The sequence below is a fragment of the Nyctereutes procyonoides genome, unplaced genomic scaffold (assembly GCF_905146905.1).
Source record: "Nyctereutes procyonoides isolate TBG_1078 unplaced genomic scaffold, NYPRO_anot_genome, whole genome shotgun sequence".
Taxonomy (NCBI): domain Eukaryota; kingdom Metazoa; phylum Chordata; class Mammalia; order Carnivora; family Canidae; genus Nyctereutes; species Nyctereutes procyonoides.
Window position 1 is genome coordinate 77,869,359 of NW_026575126.1, and position 23,290 is coordinate 77,892,648.

At 43.2% G+C, this 23,290-nt stretch overlaps 2 protein-coding genes across 2 annotated transcripts in view; both read right to left on the reverse strand.

The window, feature by feature from the left end:
* NIPSNAP2 (nipsnap homolog 2) overlaps positions 1–7,624 on the reverse strand; it is a 34,018-nt gene extending 26,394 nt beyond the window's left edge. The window contains exon 1 of the mRNA XM_055339631.1: positions 7,456–7,624. Coding sequence (XP_055195606.1) covers positions 7,456–7,547 — 92 coding nt within the window. The 5' untranslated portion in view covers positions 7,548–7,624. The remainder of the gene's footprint in view (positions 1–7,455) is intronic.
* Positions 7,625–11,736: 4,112 nt separating this feature from the next.
* MRPS17 (mitochondrial ribosomal protein S17) lies at positions 11,737–14,112 on the reverse strand. The gene is made up of 3 exons (XM_055339633.1): positions 13,999–14,112; positions 13,415–13,554; positions 11,737–12,223 (listed from the first exon to the last, which is right to left on the reverse strand). The coding sequence occupies exons 2-3, from the start codon at positions 13,535–13,537 to the stop codon at positions 11,954–11,956; spliced, it is 393 nt and encodes a 130-aa protein (XP_055195608.1). The 5' UTR covers positions 13,538–13,554; positions 13,999–14,112; the 3' UTR covers positions 11,737–11,953.
* Between the last annotated feature and the right edge of the window lie 9,178 nt (positions 14,113–23,290).

Genomic DNA, 23,290 nt, shown 5'->3' on the forward strand with positions numbered 1-23,290 from the left:
CTTAGGAATAACTATCATAAGAAATAGGAATAACTATTATAAGAAAGGGGTACAATTAAAGTTTCTAAAAATATCAGCATTAGGGAATTTCATTTAAAATAACAAATATTCACCAAAGCAACCACTAGTAAGTTTTTAATGGATACTTCCAGAAATGCAGACATGTATCAGCATGTATATATACAGATATTTAATTTCTATGACATCTAATACCCTATAAACTGAGAACATTTATTAGTTCCTTGTTTCCAGGTTTTTCCTGGTATAGGCAATTTAGATATCCATTAACAGGGACTGGTCAACTCAATTTGAAATATCCCAAATCAGAATAGAATGATATCATTAAAAAGAATAAAGTAGATCTACATGCATTGATATGTTGATATTTCTGAAATAAATTATGTGGAAAAAGCATGTACAGACAGTACCATGAATACACAACATGAACTGTCAATAGCAGTGACATCTGGGGAATGTGACTGGGCATGGGGTGGGAGTAGAGTTTTTTCTTTTCATTGTATAGCCTCTGTACATATAATACTTTTATACTTACAAGTTAGATATGTTAGATATTAATTTTTTCCTCCTCTTTACAATTTAAGGGGGTTACAAATTAATAAATACTTCCTGTTAGGCACTGAATTAGGTAGCTTCTCTATGTCATCTCATTCAATCCACAGTACAGTCTAGCAAGAGAGGTTACTACCACATTCTAAAGCTTGGCTCAGAGATTTAAATGACATGAGTTAAGAAGTGGCAAAATGAAAATAGGAACCCAGATCTAACTATAAAGTTCAAAATATTCTAATAAGGGATCCCCCCCAACATAAATCTCCCCAGTTGAGCATTCTCCCAGGTTTTTTTTTTTTTTTAAAGATTTTTTTTAATTTTTATTTATTTATGATAGTCACACAGAGAGAGAGAGAGGCAGAGACACAGGCAGAGGGAGAAGCAGGCTCCATGCACTGGGAGCCCGATGTGGGATTTGATCCAGGGTCTCCAGGATCACGCCCTGGGCCAAAGGCAGGCGCCAAACCGCTGCGCCACCCAGGGATCCCTCTCCCAGGTTTTAATAACACCAAAGAAATTTACTTTAAGATGGGTAAAATGAGGTAAGGGATATGGAAACACAGTAATCTACAGATAAGCCTAAGAAATAGCAGCATGGACACACAACCCGAGTGCTGTTTGCTTGTTGACCTGAGTAGCAATTGTCTCGACAAATAAAAAACAGTCCAGTCCTGCACTGCTCCCAGTTGATGGTCAAACTGTGAAATCTTTTCAGTGTCAAGTGACCAAAGCTGCCTAATGTGCCCCGTCCATCTAGCTGTCCAAGCTGAATCATGGAAGAGAACCGAGCAGCTGTGCCAACAGCCGTAAGGGTTATAAGATCTGGGCTGGGGTTCTTCACTGAGAAGGACAAACAGCACCATCAGTAGTCTTTGTAACATCATACAAATGTTGTATCCCACTTCACAGAGGGTGAAGAGGTAGGGGGTAGCACATTCTACAATACATTAAATTTTATTTTTATTGTTTTTCAAAGATTTTAAGTAATCTTTACAACCAACTTGGGGGCTGGAGAGATCAGGAGTTGCATGCTCTACCAACTGAGCCAGCAGATGCCCCACAAAACATCAGACTTTAAGTAGAATAAATATTATGTGCCATGGGACACCTGAGTGGCGCAAGTGGTTAAGTGTCTGACTCTTCGTTTCAGCTCAGGTCGTAATCTCAGGTGAGATCAAGCCCTACGCCGGGCTCCACACTCAGCTCAGGGTTTGCTTGAGACTCTCCCTCCCCCCTTCATGTTCTCTCTCTAAAATAAATAAATAAATCTTAAAAAAAATAAGCATTATGTACCAGGTTCTGTGGATATAAAGGTAAATGAGATAGATAGACGCCTTGCCTATTTAGTCTCAGGAAATAACCAGTAAACACCCAGAGTGGTCTCAGATACTGTAAACTTAAAATACACACACACACACAGTGGGAGCTCATGGGGATGCACCACTGGACCACTGGCTTGGCTTGTAAGGAGAGAGAGGAATGCCAGGGGAGACATTCTGGCTCTGTCTTAAGAGGACAACACAGACAGGTGGACAAAGCAGGCATAATTCCAGTCAAAGGGAACATGTTCAGGGGCACGGAGTCCGTGAAACTGTTGGCATATTTCTGGAATAGCAAAGAGTTCAGTAAGGCAGGAGAACCGGGTGTGGGAAGATAGTGGGAGAAAGAACAGAAAGGCAAGGGTGCAGGGTGGTTAGGCTCTTGTGCACCACACCCAGCAGCCAGATTTTATCCTGTACATGGTGCAATGCTAACATGTTTTCAAAAAAGATCTAGGTTAAAAAAAAAAAAAAAAGATCTAGGTGTGAAAAGCAGCCTGGTAGTGGTGTGGTAGGTAGACTGCAACAATAAAGGCCCAGAGAGTGGCTTCTGGGCTTCCTCCTGGTGGCCCTGTCCAGCAGTGCCAGGCACAGGAGGCGTTCAATATTCACTGGATGGACCAAAGGAGAGTCCTGGATTACGGTTATGGGAGTAGGAAGGAAAGGGAAGAAATACCTTCAAAAGATATTCCTGAGGTGAAAAAAAAGACACAGGTCCTGATTTGGTGTCTAGACAGTATTGTGGTTTAGTTGGAGCAAATCACAGATGAGAAATAAATTTACCAGACACCACAGGATGAGGCAGCAGTGGTGAAATGGACTTCATTCATTTGAGCGCCAAACACTATTGACGGTGCAGTGCCTGTGCCAAGCACTGGGCCAGGCTGTGGATATAAAGATGAATATCCTTGGCCCTGACTTCACAGAGCTCAGTTTGCTGGTGGGAGCAGAAAGACAACCAAGATCACAGCCCAACGTGAGATAAGCTCCTCAATGGACACAGAAGGTAGTGGCTGTGCTGGGTGGGGGCAGAGGAAACGGAGTCTAAGTTGGCCTGGGGGAGACATGAACCAATTCTCTGAAGAAGCACATGTTGAACTGAAAACTTGAATGATGAGGAACACTTGTCAGGTGGATGCCCATGAGAGGAAGCAGAACCATACCTGCCAAAGCCAGGAGTATGTGAATATAGCTGGAGGTGAGGGGGAGAGAGGCAGCTGCATGAAAGCAGTCATTATGTGACTCTCCTCCTCACCACCAACCCTCCTGCTACCCCAACAAACCTCCTCTCCACAGTGCAGCTTCAGAGAGCTATCCCCTTTTATTTTTAAAAATTGTACGAAGCGGTGCCAGGATGGCTCAGTTGGTTAAGCATCTGCCTTCAGCTCAGGTTGTGATCTCAGGGTCCTGGGATTGAGCCCCACATTGGGCTCCCTGCTCAGTGGGAGGTCTGCTTCTCCCTCTTCCCCCCAACTCAAATAAATAAACTCTTAAAAAAAAAACTTCACAAAGGAGCAGTATAATAAAGACTTCTATGTCCTGCATGTAGGTGAAAAAAGTGACATTTTATCATTTTAAATTTTCTATATAGATTTGCTTCTTTATTTTTACCAAACTATTTGAAAGCAGAGTATAGACATGACAGTACTTTATCCCTAAATACTTCAGCATGCACCTCCTGAGAATGAAGACAAAACCATGGTACAATGCTCACATCTGAGGAAAAGAATAATTCTAATGTCCCCTTCATACATTAAACTATCTCCAGTTGTTCCCAAACTGTTATAAGTTTTCCTTGGCAAGGGTGGGATGGGATGGGAAAGAAAAGGGAGCAGTACCCAGCCCAGGTTTATGTATTGGACATCTTCCTATAGGAAAAAGTTCTCAGAATTCTTTAGCTGCCACCTTCACCAACAGCTTCAAGTCCTCACTCTTCATGGGACTCCAGACAAGTGTTGCCAAGAGTTAGGCAAGGGAACCAGGGAGATGGTGAGAGAGAGAAGGCAGAGCCAAGACATGCTGGAGGCAGAACTGATAGATCTGGCAAGTGTCTAGCTGGGAAATGGTGGGCCTGGGGCCACGAAATGGAAGACGGGCCAGTACTTGAGAGAGAACCCAGGAAGAACAGGCAGGCTCTGTAGGAGGCAGATGAGTTAAATTCTGGGTACAGTAAGCATCTCAAGTAGGACATTAGTGCAATGTCCACGAAGCAAATGCAACTCCAGGCCTGTCACTGAGCAGAGCTAGGTAAGAGGTGCTAGCATATATCTCCTGGGAAGACAGCATCCTTCCCTTCTGAAATCCCTCTTGCAAGGTCACACACGGATCCCTGTGGGCAAATCCAGTCTTCTGTCATCTTTACTTTTTAGCAACATCTGGCACAACTGGCCACCACCTCCTTGAAATACCTCCCTTTGGGCACTGCCACAAACAGCAACCTCATTGGCTTTCCCACATTCCCTTGCTCTCTCTCCTTCCTACATTTAGCCTGTGAAAGTTGTTTTGATTTCATTCAATTGTAGTACTGGTTTCAAAAGTAGAATTAAGTGATTCATCACTTACATATAACATACAGTGCTCATCCCAACAAGTGTCCTCCTTAATGCCTATCCCTTTTTGTTCTCCGTATCTGAGTCTTTTATGGTTTGCCTGTTTGTATCTCATTTTATTTTTTCTTCCCTGTTTTGTGACTTAAATTCTACATATGACTGAAATCATAATTGTCTTTCTCTGACTTATTTTGCTTACAATAATACACGCCAGTTCCATGTTGCAAGTGGCAAGATATCATTCTTTTTGATCACTAATATTCCGTTGTACATATATACCACATCTTCTTTATCTATTCATTGGTGGACAGACATCTGGGCTCTTTCCATAATGTGGCTAGCCTGTGGATGTTGACATCTCAAAGCCTGTTTCTCAGCCCTTTCTCTATCCACACTCTTCAACCATCTCATCCATTCCTATGAATAATGTTTTATTAAGAAAATTTTCAGGGATCCCTGGGTGGCGCAGCGGTTTGGCGCTTGCCTTTGGCCCAGGGCGCGATCCTGGAGACCCGGGATCGAGTCCCACGTCGGGCTCCCGGTGTATGGAACCTGCTTCACCCTCTGCCTGTGTCTCTGCCTCTCTCTCTCTCACTGTGTGACTATCATAAATAAATAAAAATTAAAAAAAAAAAAAAGAAAATTTTCAATTAAATGCAAAACAGTATAACAAAACCTACATATCTATCAACATTTAGCATTCCTATATACTGACAACTCCCAAATGTAACCTGTAGTCCAGACATCTCCTTTGAAGAGTAAAATAGATCAAATAGGCCAAATACCTTTCCATCTGAATAGCTCACAGCCATCTCCAACTTTACCAGGTTCAGAAGTGCTCTGGATTCCCCCTTCCTGTTCTTCCTTCTCTGAATTAGGAGCAAGCTCCCAGATGGCAACAACTTTATTCACTGATATTTCCCAACAGCGCCTGGCACATTATGGGCCCTCATATGCCTGTAGAACAAGGGACTTTCAGGAAATGGCACCAGCACCTGCCCAGTTGGCCACAACCCTTGATTCTGTCTGCTTTCCAAATCAGACTGGTATGTTAAAAACACAGGCCAGATCCTGTCATACTAGAATTTATATCTTTAAATGTCTTCCATGGCTTTCAGTATAAATTCCAAACTCTCTAAAATGGCTTGCAAGGCCTGGAATTATGGGGCTACTGCTCCCTGCCACCTGTCTTCTAGCCTCTCTTCCCTTTACTATGCTCCCCTTCCTAGGCTTTTCTGGAGCTTGCTGGTATGCCTCACTCCTTCCCAGTCAGGGCTTTCCTGCACACTGACCCTTCAGGTTTCAGCTCAATGGCACCTTCTTGGAGAGGCCTTCCATGATTTCATGTGGTAGGTTCCCTGATGTTCTCTCACACCACCTACCTCAATCTTTAAGTCTGTATGGGTTTTTACCTCTGCCATATGGCTTGCTGGGCACAGTGACCATGACTATTATGCTGAGTTCCATAAAACTTCAAAGACATAAAAATTCATATACATTCAGTATTTGTAGAAGCAGTGAATTAATTGGGTCTAGACTGAGTCCTAAAGAACATCTACAGTTAAGGCAGCCAAAAGATACAAGGGGCCTGAGAGAGTAATCCAAGAGCTGACATGTTGGGCTTCAGTTTCAAGAGCATTTGGCCCCACAAGAAGTGGGGGTACTGGGCAGACCCAGGTCCAAATCTCCAGTTTACTAGTTTTGTGACTATGGGATCTATAGGTGAATATGCTGGGTCTTTTTGGAAAAAAGAAAATATGAATTTCACAGTTTCTTATCACCTGTGTGAAAAAAAAAAAAAGACACACAGTAGATGCTCAGTAACAGAATGAAAATAAAAGGTTGATTTGTTCATCAACTTGGAAACATAAACATCAAATGTGGAAACACAAGGGGGATCCCTGGGTGGCTCCTCGGTTTGGCACCTGCCTTTGGCCCAGGGTGCGATCCTGGAGTCCCGGGATCGAATCCCACATCGGGCTCCCTGCATGGAGCCTGCTTCTCCCTCTGCCTGTGTCTCTGCCTGCCTCTCTTTCTCTGTGTCTATCATAAATAAATAAATCTTAAAAAAAAAAAAATGGAAACACAAGCTGGACATTAGTCCTAGGAAGGGTGCCAGGCCTGAAGCCTGATAAACTTGAGTTCAAATGCCTTTTCCAGCTAGATGTCTCACCTCCATGGAGGTTACGTCTCATCTATAAAATGCAGGTCCTGTTACTTCCTTAAGATTGGTACTAGGATTAAATTAAATAAACTCTCTGGCCCATAATAAGAGTTTAAAAAACAGGCAGTCCCTTTACTCTTTCGTTAAGCAGCAACTGAATTTAGTTCTAGAGGCTCGTTATTAAACCACAGATAACGTTTAAATGATAAATGTAAAGAAAGCAAGAAAGCAAATCTATGTAAGTCAGTAGGAGCTTGGTTTTTGATGGAAAACAGGACATGGATGGGTCAGAGGGATGAATATTTAATCCACAGAGGTTAGAAAAAGTTTAAAGTTGAACCCAAGGCCTACTTGGGGCTGATGACTTGTAAAACCTTTCTGATCCGTCACCTACTCCTCCATCCCACTCCGACGGCCCGCAGCGTCGAGCCCACCCCGCGACGCCCCCGCGCTCCCGGGGCTCACCGGCAGGCGCTCTTCTCCCCCCTGGAGCTCGGTGCTGTCCGCAGCGCCACTCGCAGAGCGGACCCCAGGCCCTGTGCACAGCCCGCCCTGGGCGCCCGCGGGCAGCCGATGCCGAGTCCAGGGCCTGGGGTCGCGCCGGGTCAAGGTCCCACAGGCCAGGCCCACACGGCGCGCGGACGTGGCCTGGGCACCGGGCGCCGTCCCCGCCGTGACCTTGAGCACGGCCGGCCAGGACAGCGCTCTGACTGGGCCGAGGCGCTCACCCGCCCCGCCCCGGCCCCCGCTGCCCGGCGGGCCTGCTCAAGGGAGCGCTAGCGGGCCGTGGACCCGCGCCCTCCGCCCTGGCGGCCACTCCCCGGCCGGTCCCGGGAGGGGCAGCGCTGCTCACCGGAGCACAGGCTGCAGGCTGCAGGGAGCGGCCCGCCGCAGGACGCCGCCGGCCCAGGCCGCTCCACAGGCCTGCACGACTCGCGCCGCCATCTTGCTTTGGCGCCTGGGCTCCCGCCGCGCGGGCCGCCGCTGACGCCGCCGACGCCGACGCCGCCGCCCCACGGCCACCACCGCGACCCCTCCCCCGGCCGGGACCGCCGAGGCGGGGGTGGGGCGGAAGGCGGGGCCCGCCGAGTGGGGCGGGGCGGGGCGGGGCGGAGGGCGGGGCGGGGCGGGGCGGAGGGCGGGGCCCGCTGGGCTGGGGGCTGAGGGCGTGGCCGCCAGGGGCAGCTGACGGCGAAGCCGGAGAGGACATCACCCCCTGCGGAAGAAGCTGGGTGTCCTGACCCGCCTGCGCAGGAGAAATATGAGCAGACGTTACTGTACAGTACCGGCTCAGCGGTTTAGCGTGGCCTTCGGCCCAGGGCCTGATCCTGGGGTCCCGGGATCGAGTCCCACATCGGGCTCCCTGCATGGAGCCTGCTTCTCCCTCTGCCTGTGTCTCTGCCTCTCTCTGTCTCTCATGAATAAATAAATAAGATCTTAAACAACAACAACAACAACATTCTGGATTGTTTGTTGCTTGGGTGCTGAGTTTGATAAGTCCAGTTATGAAATGAGCAGAAGATATGAACAAAAATTTCTCTAAAGACATACACATGGCCAGCAAGCACATGAGAAAATGCTCCGCATTGCTTTTTATTAGGGAAATACAAATCGAAACCACAATGAGATACCACCTCACACCAGTGAGAATGACGAAAATAACAAGACGAAAATAACAAGACAGGACACAACAAATGTTGGAGAGGATGTGGAGAAGGGGAATCTTCTTGCACTGTTGGTGGGAATGTGACAGTTCACTGCAGCCACTCTGGAAAACTGTGTGGAGGTTCCTCAAAGAGTTAAAAATAGTTACCCTACACCCAGCAATTGCACTGCTGGGAATTTACCCCAAAGATACAGATGTAGTGAAACCCAGGACACCTGCACCCAATGTTCATAGCAGCAATGTCCACAATAGCCAAACTGTGGAAGGAGCCTCAATGTCCTTCGACAGATGAATAGAGAAAGAAGATATGCTATATGTATACAATGGAATTTTACTCAGACATCAGAAAGGATGAATACCCACCATTTGATTTGACGTGGATGGAACTGGAGGGTATTATGCTGAGTGAAGTAAGTCAATCAAAGAAGGACAAACATCATATGGTTTCACTTATATGGGGAATATAAGAAATAGTGAAAGGGATTATAATAGTGAAAGGGATTATATAGTGAAAGGAGGGGAACTGAGTGGGAAAAATCAGAGAGGGAGACAAACCATGAGAGACTCCTAACTCTGGGAAACAAAGGGTTGCAGAAGGGGAGGTGGATGGGAATAATGGGATAACTGTGTCACGGCACTAAGGAGGGCACTTGATGGGATAAGCACTGGTGTTATATGTTGGCAAATTGAATTTAAATTAAAAAGCATCATTCTGGATGTAAACATATTGAAGTTATCTCGTGGTCTGGGGACTACATTGTTCCCGTTCATCCCAACCCCGGTTGGTGCTGCTGCCCCCATCTGTTAGGGCAGGATATGAACCAACAACTGGCCGAGTGTGTCAGGTGTTGGCAGGAAGAGGCTCACAAGAGGCGACATGAGAGAGGGCACTGAGGGGACACGAGTTGACCCATGGAAGGGAGGGCATCTCAGGCCAAGAAGTAGGTCATGATGGCACGATTTAGGGAAAATGTATCCTGGGTAAGATAAAAGCCACAAATGTAACCTTGAAAGCTGCAACCAAGACAAGTTAGGCAGAAAAGGAGTCAGTGAGAGAAGGGGGAGAAACAAGGAATAGGCCCCAGCCTGAGGGGAGCATTTGGAGGGCAGTCCAAATCTGCAGAGGCCAAGAGGAAACTGCCCTCAGGACTGCGAAGCTGGGATGTCTCTGTGATCCAGGCAGGCCTCTGCCTAAGAGGGGTGGGGGCAGGAGCTGGGCTTCCTGGAGGCAAAGGCAGCATTGGAGTTTTCTGACTGGAGGACTATTTGAACATGTTAATAATGTCAGGGAGCCATCATGGAGGACATAAAGGGTCCTGTGGATGGAGGAGTGGCAAGGATTTGCTCCAGACCAGGGACATACATATCTCTTGGAGGCCATTGGAAAAAAGACCAAGGGACACAGGACAAGAGACCAGAGGCTGTGTGGCTGAGCGGGTTCCTGATCTCAACTGGCTTATGCTTAGTGAGCTGGTTAAGAAACCCGGATAGACAGGGCAGCCCCAATGGCCCAGGGGTTTGGCGTTGCCTTCAGCCCAGGGTATGATCCTGGAGACCCTGGATCCACCCCTCGTCAGGCTCCCTGCATGGAGCCTGCTTCTCCCCTCTGCCTGTGTGCCTCTCTCTGTCTGTCATAAATAAATAAAATCTTGAAAGAAAGAAAGAAGAAAAAAGAAAGAAAGAAAGAAAGAAAGAAAGAAAGAAAGAAAGAAAGAAAGAAAGAAGCTGTTAGACCCAAAAGGGAGGCCAAAATGAGCTTTCCCCAGAACAGAAAGGACGTCCCAATCCTCCACTGCAGGAAGCAAGCTTCTTCAAGCCCGTGATGTCGGTGTGCCCTTTGTGACTTTGAATGAAACACATTCTCCCAACTTCCCAGCTATTTTTTAAGAGACCAATGCTTTAAAATATATTTTCCTGAAAAAAATTTTTTTTTTCCTGAGATGTAAGCTTGGTAAATATTTCTTGATGTTGTTTTTGTGCTACTTAGAATTAGGCCACTTACTCTGCATTTTTCCCTCCACTATCCTCTTGCTCTGGAGGACCATTAACCCAATGCTTTTTACTGGTGGGGCAGGGGATGGGGAAGTACTCTTATCTCACAGGTGTACAGCTTAGGTTACTCAATGCCACTAAAGAAATACAGGGCATATTCCTGGAACATAATTTTTACACCAAGATTATTAGGAAAAATATCTTAAGATTTAAAAAAAAGAGTATATATAAGCATTTTAAATATGAGGTTTTTGAGATGGCTTGCACAGGTGTCCTGTTTTTTCCGGGATAACAGGTTCCATTTAACCCCACCTGTCGGAGACCTAGACACTTTTTTGCTTGTTGGAACATCATCTATCTAACCTCTTTTCCTCTTTCCTCACCCAGTTCAGTTTTGATCTTAGGACTAATCTTTGAACAGATCTGTCTATCCCTCTAATCTTTCCCCTTCCAGTCCCATTCTTTATACCGATGCTATTACTTTTATTGGAGTGTGAATCTAATTATATCATTCTCTTTAAAAATGTCAAAAACCCACAACCACTTACAGTATAATTTCCACCTATTTCTCTACCTGAGCTCCACTCATGTTCAAAATGTCCCAGCAGTCGTCATCAGCTTGCAGAACCCCTTGGTTATGCTCCTTTCTCTCATACTTTCAGGATTTTACACTACCTGGAATGCCCTTTCCACAACCCTCACCTATTAGCCTGGAGACTGTTCTTTTAAGATTCCATTCAAGCACTATCTAGCCTTTTCTGGGAAGTTATCCTAATTTCTTCCCCCAACCCACCAAGTGCCTCTCTGCTATGAAGAAACATGCACATACCTCCCCTGCTAGACTGTGAGCCTTGAGTGGGTGGGCAGTGCTTATGGTTACTGCTGAAACCCTGTGCTTGTACAATACACATATTAGTTACACCGAAATATGCTCCAAGTTTCTAGAAGCCAGGAAACTGAAATATATAACTCATTGTTTCTTCAGGTTAAAATCTAGGTTCATAGTTTATTAAAAAGCAGCAACAAAATTGAAACTCTCCAACTCAAAAAAAAAAAAACTCAAGTGCACAGTGTGAGAAACTCTAAAACTTCATCAACGTATCAGATTATATGCACTCAGTCCTATGAAACTACTCTAGAATACAGGATGAAAGAAAAGTGACAGAATTTTCAAGTTTTATTTTCTATGTGTCAACATTTTTAATGCAGACTGTAATCTGATAAAGTCTGACCCTAATCTGTTATTTCCATTTGTAACTGGCTAAATCATAGAAAACAATTTAAATTAATTTCAAATACATGCCACCAAAAATAAATATTCACCTAATGTGGTCTGATTGGTTTTATAATATCAAAAGGTTTTTTTCTTCCCCAAATAAAGATTCTAAGGTAATTTCAAGATTCCTTTGAATGAAAAAAAAATACACCTTCTAAAACAGTGAACTTACAAAACAATGCAGGGGAATGCTGGGCACACTTAGTGTAAGAGGAAACTTTATGTCCAGTGAAAAGGAAATTTAAACATGACTTTAAACTTTGGTGAAAAATTTTAATAAAGTCTTTACTTCATTTACTTTTAGCTATTCCATAAACACTGGAACAGAAATTGGACAGTTTGGAACTTAGAAAAATTTCTTTTTCCGTAAAGCAAACTTATAAATCTTTCCCTTTGGCTCCTTTTTCCAATCCTCCTTCACTGTGCTGAAGAACTATTGAGTTCTTTTAGATTTTTTGTTAGGCAGGTGGTTTCCAAGCTGACTGGGCTTTCCAGGTAGGTAGTTCCTGCACAGGGTTTTCTGGTCACAGGATCTATGACCTGTCCAACCTTGAAAATGATTTCGGCCAGTTCATGTTTCACATGCTTTGTTCGTGGAACAGGTAGAGCTTTGAGAAGCACAATATCCCCAACTGTGCACTGCTGAAGGGCATCATGAGCAAAGTAGGTTTTTCGCTTATTAAAATACTGTTGAGAGAAAGAGGAACAAATCAGTAGTTCCCATCTGTGATCTGACCATGCAGTATAGGCTATGAAAAAGTAATGCACAGAAAACAAACTGGGACTTGGAGAAAAAAAAAAAAATACAGTTAAGGAGGCTTTATTCATGGAGACACAGCGACATAGGCAGAGGGAGAAGCAGGCTCCCTGTAGGGAGCCCGATGTGGGACTTGATCCCAGGACCCCAGGATCACACCCTGAGCCAAAGGAAGGTGCTCAACCACTGAGCCACCCAGGTGCCCTGCTGTTGTTGTGTTTAATAAAATACCACTTTATTTCACTCTTTAACTCCCTTGGTGCCCCATACCCTTAACCCTCTGCTGTTGTGTTTTTCATCCTAGAAAACAAAGAGCATTTCTACCTACCTGTGCACCCAACCTGGAATGCAGAACCATCCCTGGCACTTTCCTCTTCCTCCCTTGCACATCTAACAAAACAAGGACCCTGTCCCTTCTTTCTAAAATCTGCTTTTCTCACTCCATTCCCATTGCTCCAAGGACTGTTCAGGTCCTTATATCCACTCCAGACTTTTTGTAATAGCCTTCTTACCCACTTCCTTACCTCCAGTCCTCATCCTTATGTCTCTGTCTTCCTTTACTCATAGGATGAAATCCCTGAATACCACATACAAGACCTCTGTCACCCAGCTCCCACTGTTCTTGCATTCAGTCAACAACAGTTAGTGCCAACTTAGGGTCAAGCTCTATGCTTGGCGTTGCCAAACCATGTGTTGTCCCTGTACAGTCTCATGCCCTTTAATGGCTGAAAGAACTTCCAAAAACCACTCATCATGGCTCCTCCAAACCCGGTCCTCTGAATAAGAGCCTTTTTGAGATTCAGCTTAAGGATGCTCTTCTTCAGCGATGTGGGAAGAAACAGGTGTCCTGCTCCCTGCTCTCAGTACTTTGCACAGGGAATGACTATAGCAGTTACCAGACTGAGTTGAAATTAACTTTATGTGTCACTAGAATTTGAGAATGAACCACGATCAGTTCAATTTGTTACACCCACAGATCAGCCCAGTGTCTGGCTTGCAGCGGATGGTCGGTCTATCTGTACTGATGGGGACCTTTCTCTGCTCAGAACATGGTGGTGTTTACTCTGCTCGGTAAATGGTGGTGTTTTATCAATGCCACCGGAAGAAGGGACGTCTCTCACCTTCAATAAATAGGGATCCAGGACAAGTCTGGTCACTCTCACTTTAGCTGTTTTTTGCATTGCTGTTCCAATGACCTTCCCCACGATCCATTTGGCGTGGACGGATGAACGAACGATTGACATTCTGTGGCTTTGGTCACCTGAAAAACAAATTTCAACGTTGAATATGCTGGTGGTTAGGACTCACCAGATGAATTTTGTTACTCGAACTGCTGACGTTCAGCAACGGTTTCTGTCAGCCTTCTGAAGTCAGCACTGTTTCCTCAGTCCAAGCTCTCATCTTGACACCGTTTACAAAGGTGTCACGGTCATCCAGGCCTCAGTTTCTCCAGGGTCTGTTCGCAGGTGAGCTCTGGGCGCTCCACAGCGCTCGTGCACGAGGGCCCTCGCTGCCCCGTCCTTCTCGCCTATCCCGAAGGCTCCAGCCCGGCTGCAGCCCAGAGGACTTGGCGGAGGGCTCTGGCGTCCAACTTCGCAGGACACCTTCCCAGGGGGCTGCCTTTCTGGGTACGTCCGACCGGGCCCGGGTCCGTTGGGGTGACCGATCCTCAAACCCCGCACTACCCGGGGGTCAGGCCACTCACCGCGCCTCCAGGCACTCCCCGGGAACCGCCTCTCTCCCCGAATTCACCCCTTGCAGCAGCTGCGCGACCGTCAGAGTACTACTTTCCCCGCGCGGGTCCTACGGCAGGCCTCAGAGCGTGATGACGTCACGTTCTTGCAAGTAGCTCCGCGTCAGACGTCTCCTCTCATTGGACCGTGTACCACGTCATCTATGGGCGGGGTAAGGGCAGGGCTCCGCCCACTTCCCCTTAAAGGAACCCCGGACCGTCTACAACCGGGAGTTTTGTACCTGACTTTTCTCCATGCGCGGGGCCGCTGGAGTATTCCGGTCTTTTATTTAACTATTCCATTCGGTTTCCTCTTCTTATGCTGGGCTCCCAGACTTGGACAAGGCCTTCCAAATCAGAGGAACCTCATTCATTCATCCAACGCCGCTAAATGCTTAGACTTACGCGTTCTACCCCACGTCCGCTTTCAAGAAAAACTTCAGTAGGATTTTGTGCCCAATTTGATTTTCGGTGTTATTTCTCCATATCTGCGAGACGGAGAGAAGTCCAGCATTGGCACATATTTGTGTGTGGCAATTATGAAGGAGTTAGATGGGCCGTTAGTCTTCTCAGACCGAGGAGGACAGGGAAGTTAGGAAGTTAAGAGAAACAGAACAGTAGGCTCCGGGCAGACAATCTGAGGGCCACAGTATGGGTGCGGTCCGTGGTTGACCCCCGAAACATCTTAGCAACTGCCGAGGGAAGACTGGGAAAATAAGAGTTCTCCATACATCAGTCTGTCCAACACCCATTTCTTTTTTTAGCCAACAGGTGTACAACTTTTCTCACTCCGCGCTGGGCAAAAAGAGGATTCACTGGACACTCCCGCTTCCAGACCTCCCACAGTCCAGTAAGGACGGATGGGTAAAGAAATAAGTGTACAACTGTAGGTAATGGAACCTTGAGAAAGGACTGCATACGTTTGCAGAGAGAGGACACTTGACCAATACATTGCCCTTGAACAGGGGCTACAGCTTGAGGGGAGATGGACATGGGATGTGGAGAGGGCATGTGAGGCAGAAAGGAGAGCAGCATGTGCAGGAGTGCTGGGGTTTGAGAGGCAGTATGGTGAGCAGGAGACTGATACTGCCCGGTTATAGGATCAGGAAGAGTGGAGGGATTCAAGTTGGTCAGGGATGGGCTCCACCTGGGAAGCATTTCTTAAGGGCCTCACTTTTACCTCTAAGTGATGAGACCCCTTTGAGAGAAATGAATAGTTTTGCTAGACTTCAATATCATTGTGGTAGGAGTATGGAACACAGATTGGAGAGATTGGAGGCTAGATGCTTTGTCAGGGATAGTGAAAACCTAAATTAGAGCAGTGGGAATGAAAGAAAGTGGGTTGGAGAAGTGATTGGGAAATTGGCCATGTGAGGCAAAGGGACAGAGAGGAGGTAACACTATGTGTAATATGGCATATAAATAACAGAAGCTTATTTTCTCACAGTTCTGGAGGCTAGAAGTCTGAGGTCAAGGTCCCTATCTGGTGAAGGCTCTTTTCCTGGCTTGCAAATGATCACTTTCTTGCTATGTCCTCACATGGCCTTTCTTCTGTGTATGTGTGCACAGGGAGAGAGAGAAAACAGACAGGAGGTGTTTTCTTTTTCTTTTACTCTAATCCATTGGATTAGGGCCCTACCTTTATGCCCTCATTTAATCTTAAATGTGTCCTTAAGGTCTTGTCTTCAAATACCATCACATTGTGGGTTAGGGCTTCAACATACATATGAATGGGGGGGGGGGCACAATTCAGTCCATAACAATAAAATCAAAGAAGCAAAGTAAATGCCTTGTAATCTTAGATTCGATTTGGGAATACAGTATGAGCACATGATTTATTTTTCTCCAAAAAAAGTTTTTCTAGCAGGATTCCTGGGTGGCTCAGCGGTTGAGTGTCTGTCTTTGGCTCAGGTAGTGATCCTGGATGAGTACCGCATCGGGCTCCCTGCAGGGAGCCTGCTTCTCCCTCTGCCTATGTCTCTGTGTCTCTCATGAATAAATAAATAAAATCTAAAACAAACAAACAAACAAACAAAAAAGTTTCTCTAGGAAGCCTAAAAACCCAGGATTAATCAGTTCCTAGCACCCAGAAAAAAATGTTATTTATATACCATTTTTCTCTGAAAGAAACAAAGGATCCTTGAAAAATGACTGAGCAGGAAATGTGTGAGTGAAACTTGGGACATCCTGTGTCAGAAATCAAGAGAGCTATTAAAGATGAATGGAGTCAGGTCAGAAGCCTACCCGAAGCAGTTCCCACTGAACTAAGATGAGAGGCTGAAGAGAATTATAACTGCAATGGATTGAAAAACATGGAATATATAAAAATCCATCTGTAGGTAATGGTACTTAAAAGTACTTAAAAGTACTTAAAAGTAAAAGGTACTTAAAAGTAAAGCCCTGGTTGCTTTGGGGAGTCCTAGGGCACCAAGTCAATAATTTGAAAAATAAAAGAAATCCATCTATCATAAAATATGATACAAAATGCATTTCAAAATGACCAAATAATTAATGCATAAGGAATGACAGAATTAAAAAAGATTTTTTTTGCAACCACTAATGAAATGATGAATAATATCACTAAAGGTTAACAAAATCATTAAAAGATTGATAGGCGACGTCATAATAAAAAGCAGAGTAATACTACCTGAGCCACCAATTAATCTTACTATCAGTAAAAGTGAGTCAACTAGACATTATACATCTTTTGATGTAAAAGAAGAAAGTATATAGCATGACTATAAAATGATATTGCATAAAAAGTGATCTGAATCTATTCAATTTTCTAGATCTAATCACCATTTTACAATGAATACAAGAGATAGAGGAACAAGTTAAATAACACCAGGAGCAAGTAACCTTTGAAATAAAAAACCTAGTAGATGGGTTTTTGGCAGATTAGATAGAGCTGAAGGGGGACTTAGTAAACTGCAAGGTAAACCATAAGAAATTATTCAGAGTGTAGCAGAGATGAAAGTGTGGCGAGCAGATTGAGAAGCTCTGAAAACCCAGAAGACTCCATCCCAAGATTGCTAGAACTCATACAACAATTCGGCAGCGTGGCAGGATACAAAATCAATGCCCAGAAACCAGTGGCATATCTATACACTAACAATGAAGAAAGAGAAAGACTGAAGAAAGATAAAATAAAATCAACCCCATTTACAATTGCACCCAAAAGCAGAAGATACCTAGTAATAAACCTAACCAAAGAGGTAAGGGATCTATATCCTAGAAACTACAGAACACTTCTGAAAGAAATTGAGGAAGACACAAAGAGATGGGAAAATATTCCATGCTCATGAATTGGCCTTAAGAAGCATGGTTCTATTTCTGCTCATTCAAACAACCTTCTTGACTCTTCCCAGTCCTAGAAAATGTGCTGAGATAGTGTGCATTAGTAACATAACATCAGGAAGCATAGACAATAGGATAGAGTAGAAATTATTTGTGAGACTTGGATTGGAGAAACTTTGTATGTTTAGAAGGTTCCCAGGATTACCCTCAGTTTCAGTAAATCACTAGAAGGATTTCTAGATTACTCACTCTTGTCAGGCAGGACATTCCAAGGATTTACAAGATTACCTCCCAGGAGCCAGGGCAAAGTGCCAAACCTTTCTTTGGGTATGATTTATCTTTTACTAAACAGCTTGGTATGTCAAATACCCTCCTATATAAGGGCTTTTCTAGCTTCCAAGAGTGTGTATAACCTCTACAGAATTCCAAAAATTATAAAATCATAAGCTGCCAGACCTTCTTAATGATTAGACTTAGAAGTCCAGAACAACAGTTCTTTTGCATTTCTGTTGGATAAAGTAAGTCAGAAGCTGATCCAGATTCAATGTGTGAATGGGGCTACACAAGAGCATAAATATCAGGAGATGTGGAGACTGCTTACCATGGTCCTTTCTTATTTTATAATTTTAATTCCAGTGGTTAAACATTAAAGAATTTCTTATGGTGAGGTAAGTGTGAGTTTTGTTTGTAGTCTTTTCCTTCATATCCTTTTCTATAATAAGGTTTGTACAAACAAAACAAAGCAACACCAAAAAACCAACCCCCCCAAAAAAAACTTTGGTTCAGACTACACTGTTGTTTGGATTCATTCTAATTATGCTTTGTCTCATTCTCACAGAATGAGGGTTTTTTTCTGTAGATCTGTTATGGTTTTCTTGTGATGAATCATCACATTCTAGAATTCTCCAAGTATGAATTATCCCTGGTGAATCTTTGCATTATCATACCATGAAGTGACTCTTCATGATGAGTTTTGAACTTTTTTGTTTTTTCTTTGGATTCAGGCCTAGTACCCTAGATTTTGAAAGACAAACAGTTCTTTGGGGGAAGAAATAAAACCAAAAATAAATTTTACAAGAAATATAGTTCCCCCCCCCTACCCTGACAAGGCCCGGTCATGACCCTGAAACCCAAGGAATGAATGTAGAAGAGGGAAGAACCAGTGAGCGGAGGACAAAAGTGATTGTAAATGATGTTGCCATTTGGTTGTACAAGGTGAACAGAGGATATTTAACCAGAGTACTGGATGAAGAAAAGGTTGACAAGGAAACTAAAAAGAAGTTATGGTCCTTGAGTACTAGAGGACAAGGTTTTGAAAGATCAGGTTCTGGAGTCTGGATCATCTCTGATTCTAAGGATACTATAATATATATATTATAATAATATGTAATATGTATATATATATAGTAATCTGAAGTCAGTGTAGGAAGGTTTTAGGGAGTTTCTGAACTCTACTCATATAAAATTGTATATGTAAAATATGGTGTGTATCTACAGGCCTTTGTGGGAAAGTAGTCAATGGCTTTTATCAGATTCTCGAAGAGGTCTGTGATCCTGTTCCTCCCAAATTAAGATATTACTGCCTTATACCCAGATAACTACAACAGACTTTGAATTCATGATACAGCTACTTTAGGCTTTTGATTTAAATCTATCCAAGACACTGCTACCCTGTTAACCTTCCCATTTTTGTAATAGTTCTGTAGCTTCCACTTTGTACCAGAAGCACTTTGTATCTCTGCTTTACATCTAACTAAAATTAATTTATATATATAAATATATATACATGTATATGTATATATATGTATGTGTGTGTATATATATACATATATAGTAATACATATATATAGTATATATGTGTATATACATATATACAGTAATATGTATATATATATGTACGTATGTATATGTGTGTGTGTGTGTGTGTGTGTGTGTGTGTGTGTGTGTATAGTAATCGAGAAGATCCATGCCCAGGAAAATGAAACCTAGCTATCATGCTGGAAAAACAGATTCTGTTCTATATTTCAATTGCTGTAATTATCATCTTATTAAATAAAAGTTACTGAGGTAACATTGAGTAAATTTATCTGCCTTCAGGCTTGTTATATGAAAAGTATATATTACTTTACTTACCTAAATTTGTAACGTGCCCAGCATAATATCTTCACAGATTGTGTGCACGACAAATATTTATTACCTTGTATGTTATTCATCATTTGAATGTGTCCGAGTAGGCTTTTAAGAAATCTTCATTAAATGAGTATATGGTAACAGATAATGTTTATAATACTATGTGCTAGGCACTATGACAAATTTTTAAAATTTAAGTTTAAGTTAGTTAGTGTATAGTCTATTATTTATTTCGGGAGTAGAATATGGTGATTCATCCCTTACATATAACATCCGGTGCTCAATCCAACAAATGACCTCCTTAATGCCCATCATTTATTTAGCCCATCCTCCCACCCACCTCCCATCTAGAAACCTTCAGTTTGTTCTCTATGTTTAAGTCTTTTACGGTTTGCCTCTCTGTGTTTATCTTATTTTATTTTTCCTTCCCTTCCCCTATGTTCTTCTGATTTGTTTCTTAAATTCTACATGAGTGAAATAATATATTTGTCTTTCTGTGACTGACTTACTTTACTTAGCATACTGCCCTCTAGTTCCATCCACGTTTTTGCAAATGGCAGGACTTCATTCTTTTTGACCATTGAGTAATATGTCATTGTACATATATATGCTGCCTCTTTTTCTTCTTACTTTTTTTTTTTTAAAGCAAAATACCTCCTGTGATTCTGCCTGATCTCCCTGCTAAGCACTTTTTCATCAGGGAAAACTCCGGTGTGGATTTTTAAAGTTCCTGCTTCTCCAGGGCTGGGCTTTCCTGTCCTGGAGGCTTTTGCAGCTTGGCTTTAGCCCGGATCCTCATGGTGCCCCTCCCCCACTTTATTCTTTTTTATTTTTTTCACCTTCCTACCTTGTTACAAGTGAAAACTCTTCTCTCTGTAGCATTCCAGCTGTTCTCTCTTTACATCTCAGGTTGAATTTGTAGGTGTTCAGGATGTTTCGAAAGTTATTTAGGTAAATTTGTGGGACCACATGGGTTAAGGACCTGTACTGTTCTGCCATCTTGCTGCAGTCTCCCAAAATAACTAACTTTCTTTCTTTCTTTCTTTCTTTCTTTCTTTCTTTCTTTCTTTCTTTCTTTCTTTCTTTCTTTCAAAATAACTTTATTTAAAAAAATATTTTGGGGGCAACCCAGGTGGCTCAGCAGTTTAGCCCGCCTTCGGCCCAGGGCCTGATGCTGGGGTCCTGGGATCGAGTCCCATGTCAGGCTCCCTGCATGGATCCTGCTTCTCCCTCTGCCTGTGTTTCTGCATCTCTCTCTCTTTCTGTGTGTCTCTCATGAATAAATAAATAAAATCTTAAAAAATATTTTTATTTAAATTCCATTTGCCAACATACATTATAACACCAAGTGCTCATCCCATCAAGTGCCCTCCTCAGTGCCTGTCACCCAGCTGCCCCATCCCCCTACCCACCTCTCCTTCCCCAACCCTTTGTTCATTTCCCAGAGTTAGGAGTCTCTCATGGTTTGTCTTCCTCTCTAATTTTTCCCACTCATTTTCCCTCCTTTCCCCTATAATCTGTTTCACTATTGCTTATATTCCCTGTAAGAGTGAAACCATATGATGATTGTCCTTCTTTGACTGACTTACTTCACTCTGATTGTTCTATCCAGGTCAAAACAAATGGTGGGTATTCGTCCTTTCTGATGGCTGAGCAATATTCCATTGTATACATAGACCACATCTTCTTTATCCATTCATCTGTTGAAGGACATTGAGGCTCCTTCCACAGTTTGGCTATTGTGGACATTGCTGCTGTGAACATTAGGGTGCAGGTCCCAGAATTTCACTACATCTGTATTTTTTTGGGTAAATACCCAGTAGTGAAAGTGCTGGGTATTTTTAACTTCTTGAGGAACCTCCACATAGTTTTCCAGAATGGCTGTACAAGTTCGCATTCCCACCAACAGTGTAAGAGGGTTCCCCTTTCTCCACATCCTCTCCAACAGTTGTTTCCTGTCTTGTTAATTTTAACCATTCTCACTGGTGTGAGGTGGTATCTCATTGTGGTTTTGATTTGTATTTCCCTGATGGCAAGTGATGTGGAGCATTTTCTCATGTGCTTGTTGGCCATGTCTATGTCTTCTTTGGTGAAGTTTTTGTTCATGTCTTTTGCCCATTTTATTTATTTATTTATTTATTTATTTATTTATTTATTTATTTATTTATTTTTAAATATTTATTTATTTTTTATTGGAGTTCAATTTGCCAACATAGAGAATAACACACGGTGCTCATCCCATCACGTGCCCCCCTCAGTGCCCATCACCCAGTCACCCCAACCTCCCACCCACCTCCCATTCCACCACCCCTAGTTCATTTCCCAGAGTTAGGAGTCCCTCATGTTCTGTCACCCTCTCTGATATTTCCCCACTCATTTTCTCTCCTTTCCCTTTCATTCCCTTTCACTATTATTCATATTCCCCAAATGAATGAGAACATACACTGTTTGTCCTTCTCCGATTGACTTACTTCACTCAGCATAATACCCTCCAGTTCCATCCACACTGAAGCAAATGGTGGGTATTTGTCGTTTCTAATGGCTGAGTAATATTCCATTGTATACATAAACCACATCTTCTTTATCCATTCATCTTTCGATGGACACCGTCTTGCCTCACATTTAGATCTTTCATCCATTTTGAGTGTATCTTTGTGTATGGTGTAAGAGAATGGTCCAGTTTCATTCTTCTGCACGTGGCTATCCAATTTTCCCAGCACCATTTATTGAAGAGACTGTTCTTTCTCCAGGGGATATTCTTTCCCGCTTTGTCAAATATTAGTTGACCATAGAGGTGAGGGTCCATTCTCTATTCTATTCCATTGATCTATGTGTCTGTTTTTGTGCCAGTACCACACTGTCTTGATGATCACAGCTTTGTAATACAACTTGAAATCCGGCATTGTGATGCCCCCAGCTCTGGTTTTCATTCTTTCATTCATTCTTTCTTTCTTTCTTTCTCTCTCTCTCTCTCTCTCTCTTTCTTTCTTTCTTTCAAGATTTTATTTATTTATTCATGAGAGACAGAGAGAGAGAGAGACAGAGACACAGACACAGACACAGACAGAGAGAGAGGCAGGCTCCATGCAGGGAGCCCAATGTGGGACTCGATCCCAGGACTCCAGGATCATGCCCTGGCCTGAAGACAGTTGCTCAACCACTGAGCCACCCAGGTGTCCCTGGTTTTCTTTTTCAATATTCCTCTGGCTATTCAGGGTCTTTTCTGATTCCATACAAAATCTTAAGATTATTTGTTCCAACTCTCTGAAGAAAGTCCATGGTATTTTGATAGGAATTGCATTGAACATGTACATTGCCCTGGGTAGCATAGACATTTTCACAATGTTTATTCTTCCAAACCATGAGTATGGAATGTTTCTCCATCTCTTTACATATTCCTCGATTTCTTTCAGAAGTGTTCTGTAGTTTTTAGAGTATAAATCCTTTATCTCTTTGGTTAGGTTTATTCCTAGGTATCTTCTGCTTTTGGGTACAATTGTAAATGGGATTGACTCCTTAATTTCTCTTTCTTCAGTCTCATTGTTAGTGCATAGAAATGCTACTGCCTCTGTGCATTAATTTCATATCCTGTCATATTGCTTCATTGCTGTATGAGTTCTAGCAGTCTTGGGTTTGATTCTTTGGGTTTTTTAGATACAGTATCATGTCATCTGTGAAGAGGGAAAGTTGATTTCTTCTTTGCCAACTTGAATACCTTATTTCTTTTTGTTGTCTGATTGCTGAGGCTAGGACTTCTAGTACTATGTTGAATATAGTACTTGCCACAAGAGCTACTACAGTGTGCCCCCTCCATCACTTTTAAGTTCCTTTCTTACAA

Bases quoted from the DNA above. Each gene is read 5' to 3' on its own strand.
- MRPS17 (XM_055339633.1), bottom strand. From the start codon at position 13,537: ATGTCAATCGTTCGTTCATCCGTCCACGCCAAATGGATCGTGGGGAAG. The intron at 12,224-13,414 runs GTGAGAGACGTC...TTCTCTCAACAG, and splicing joins TGGATCCCTATTTATTGAAG to TATTTTAATAAGCGAAAAAC.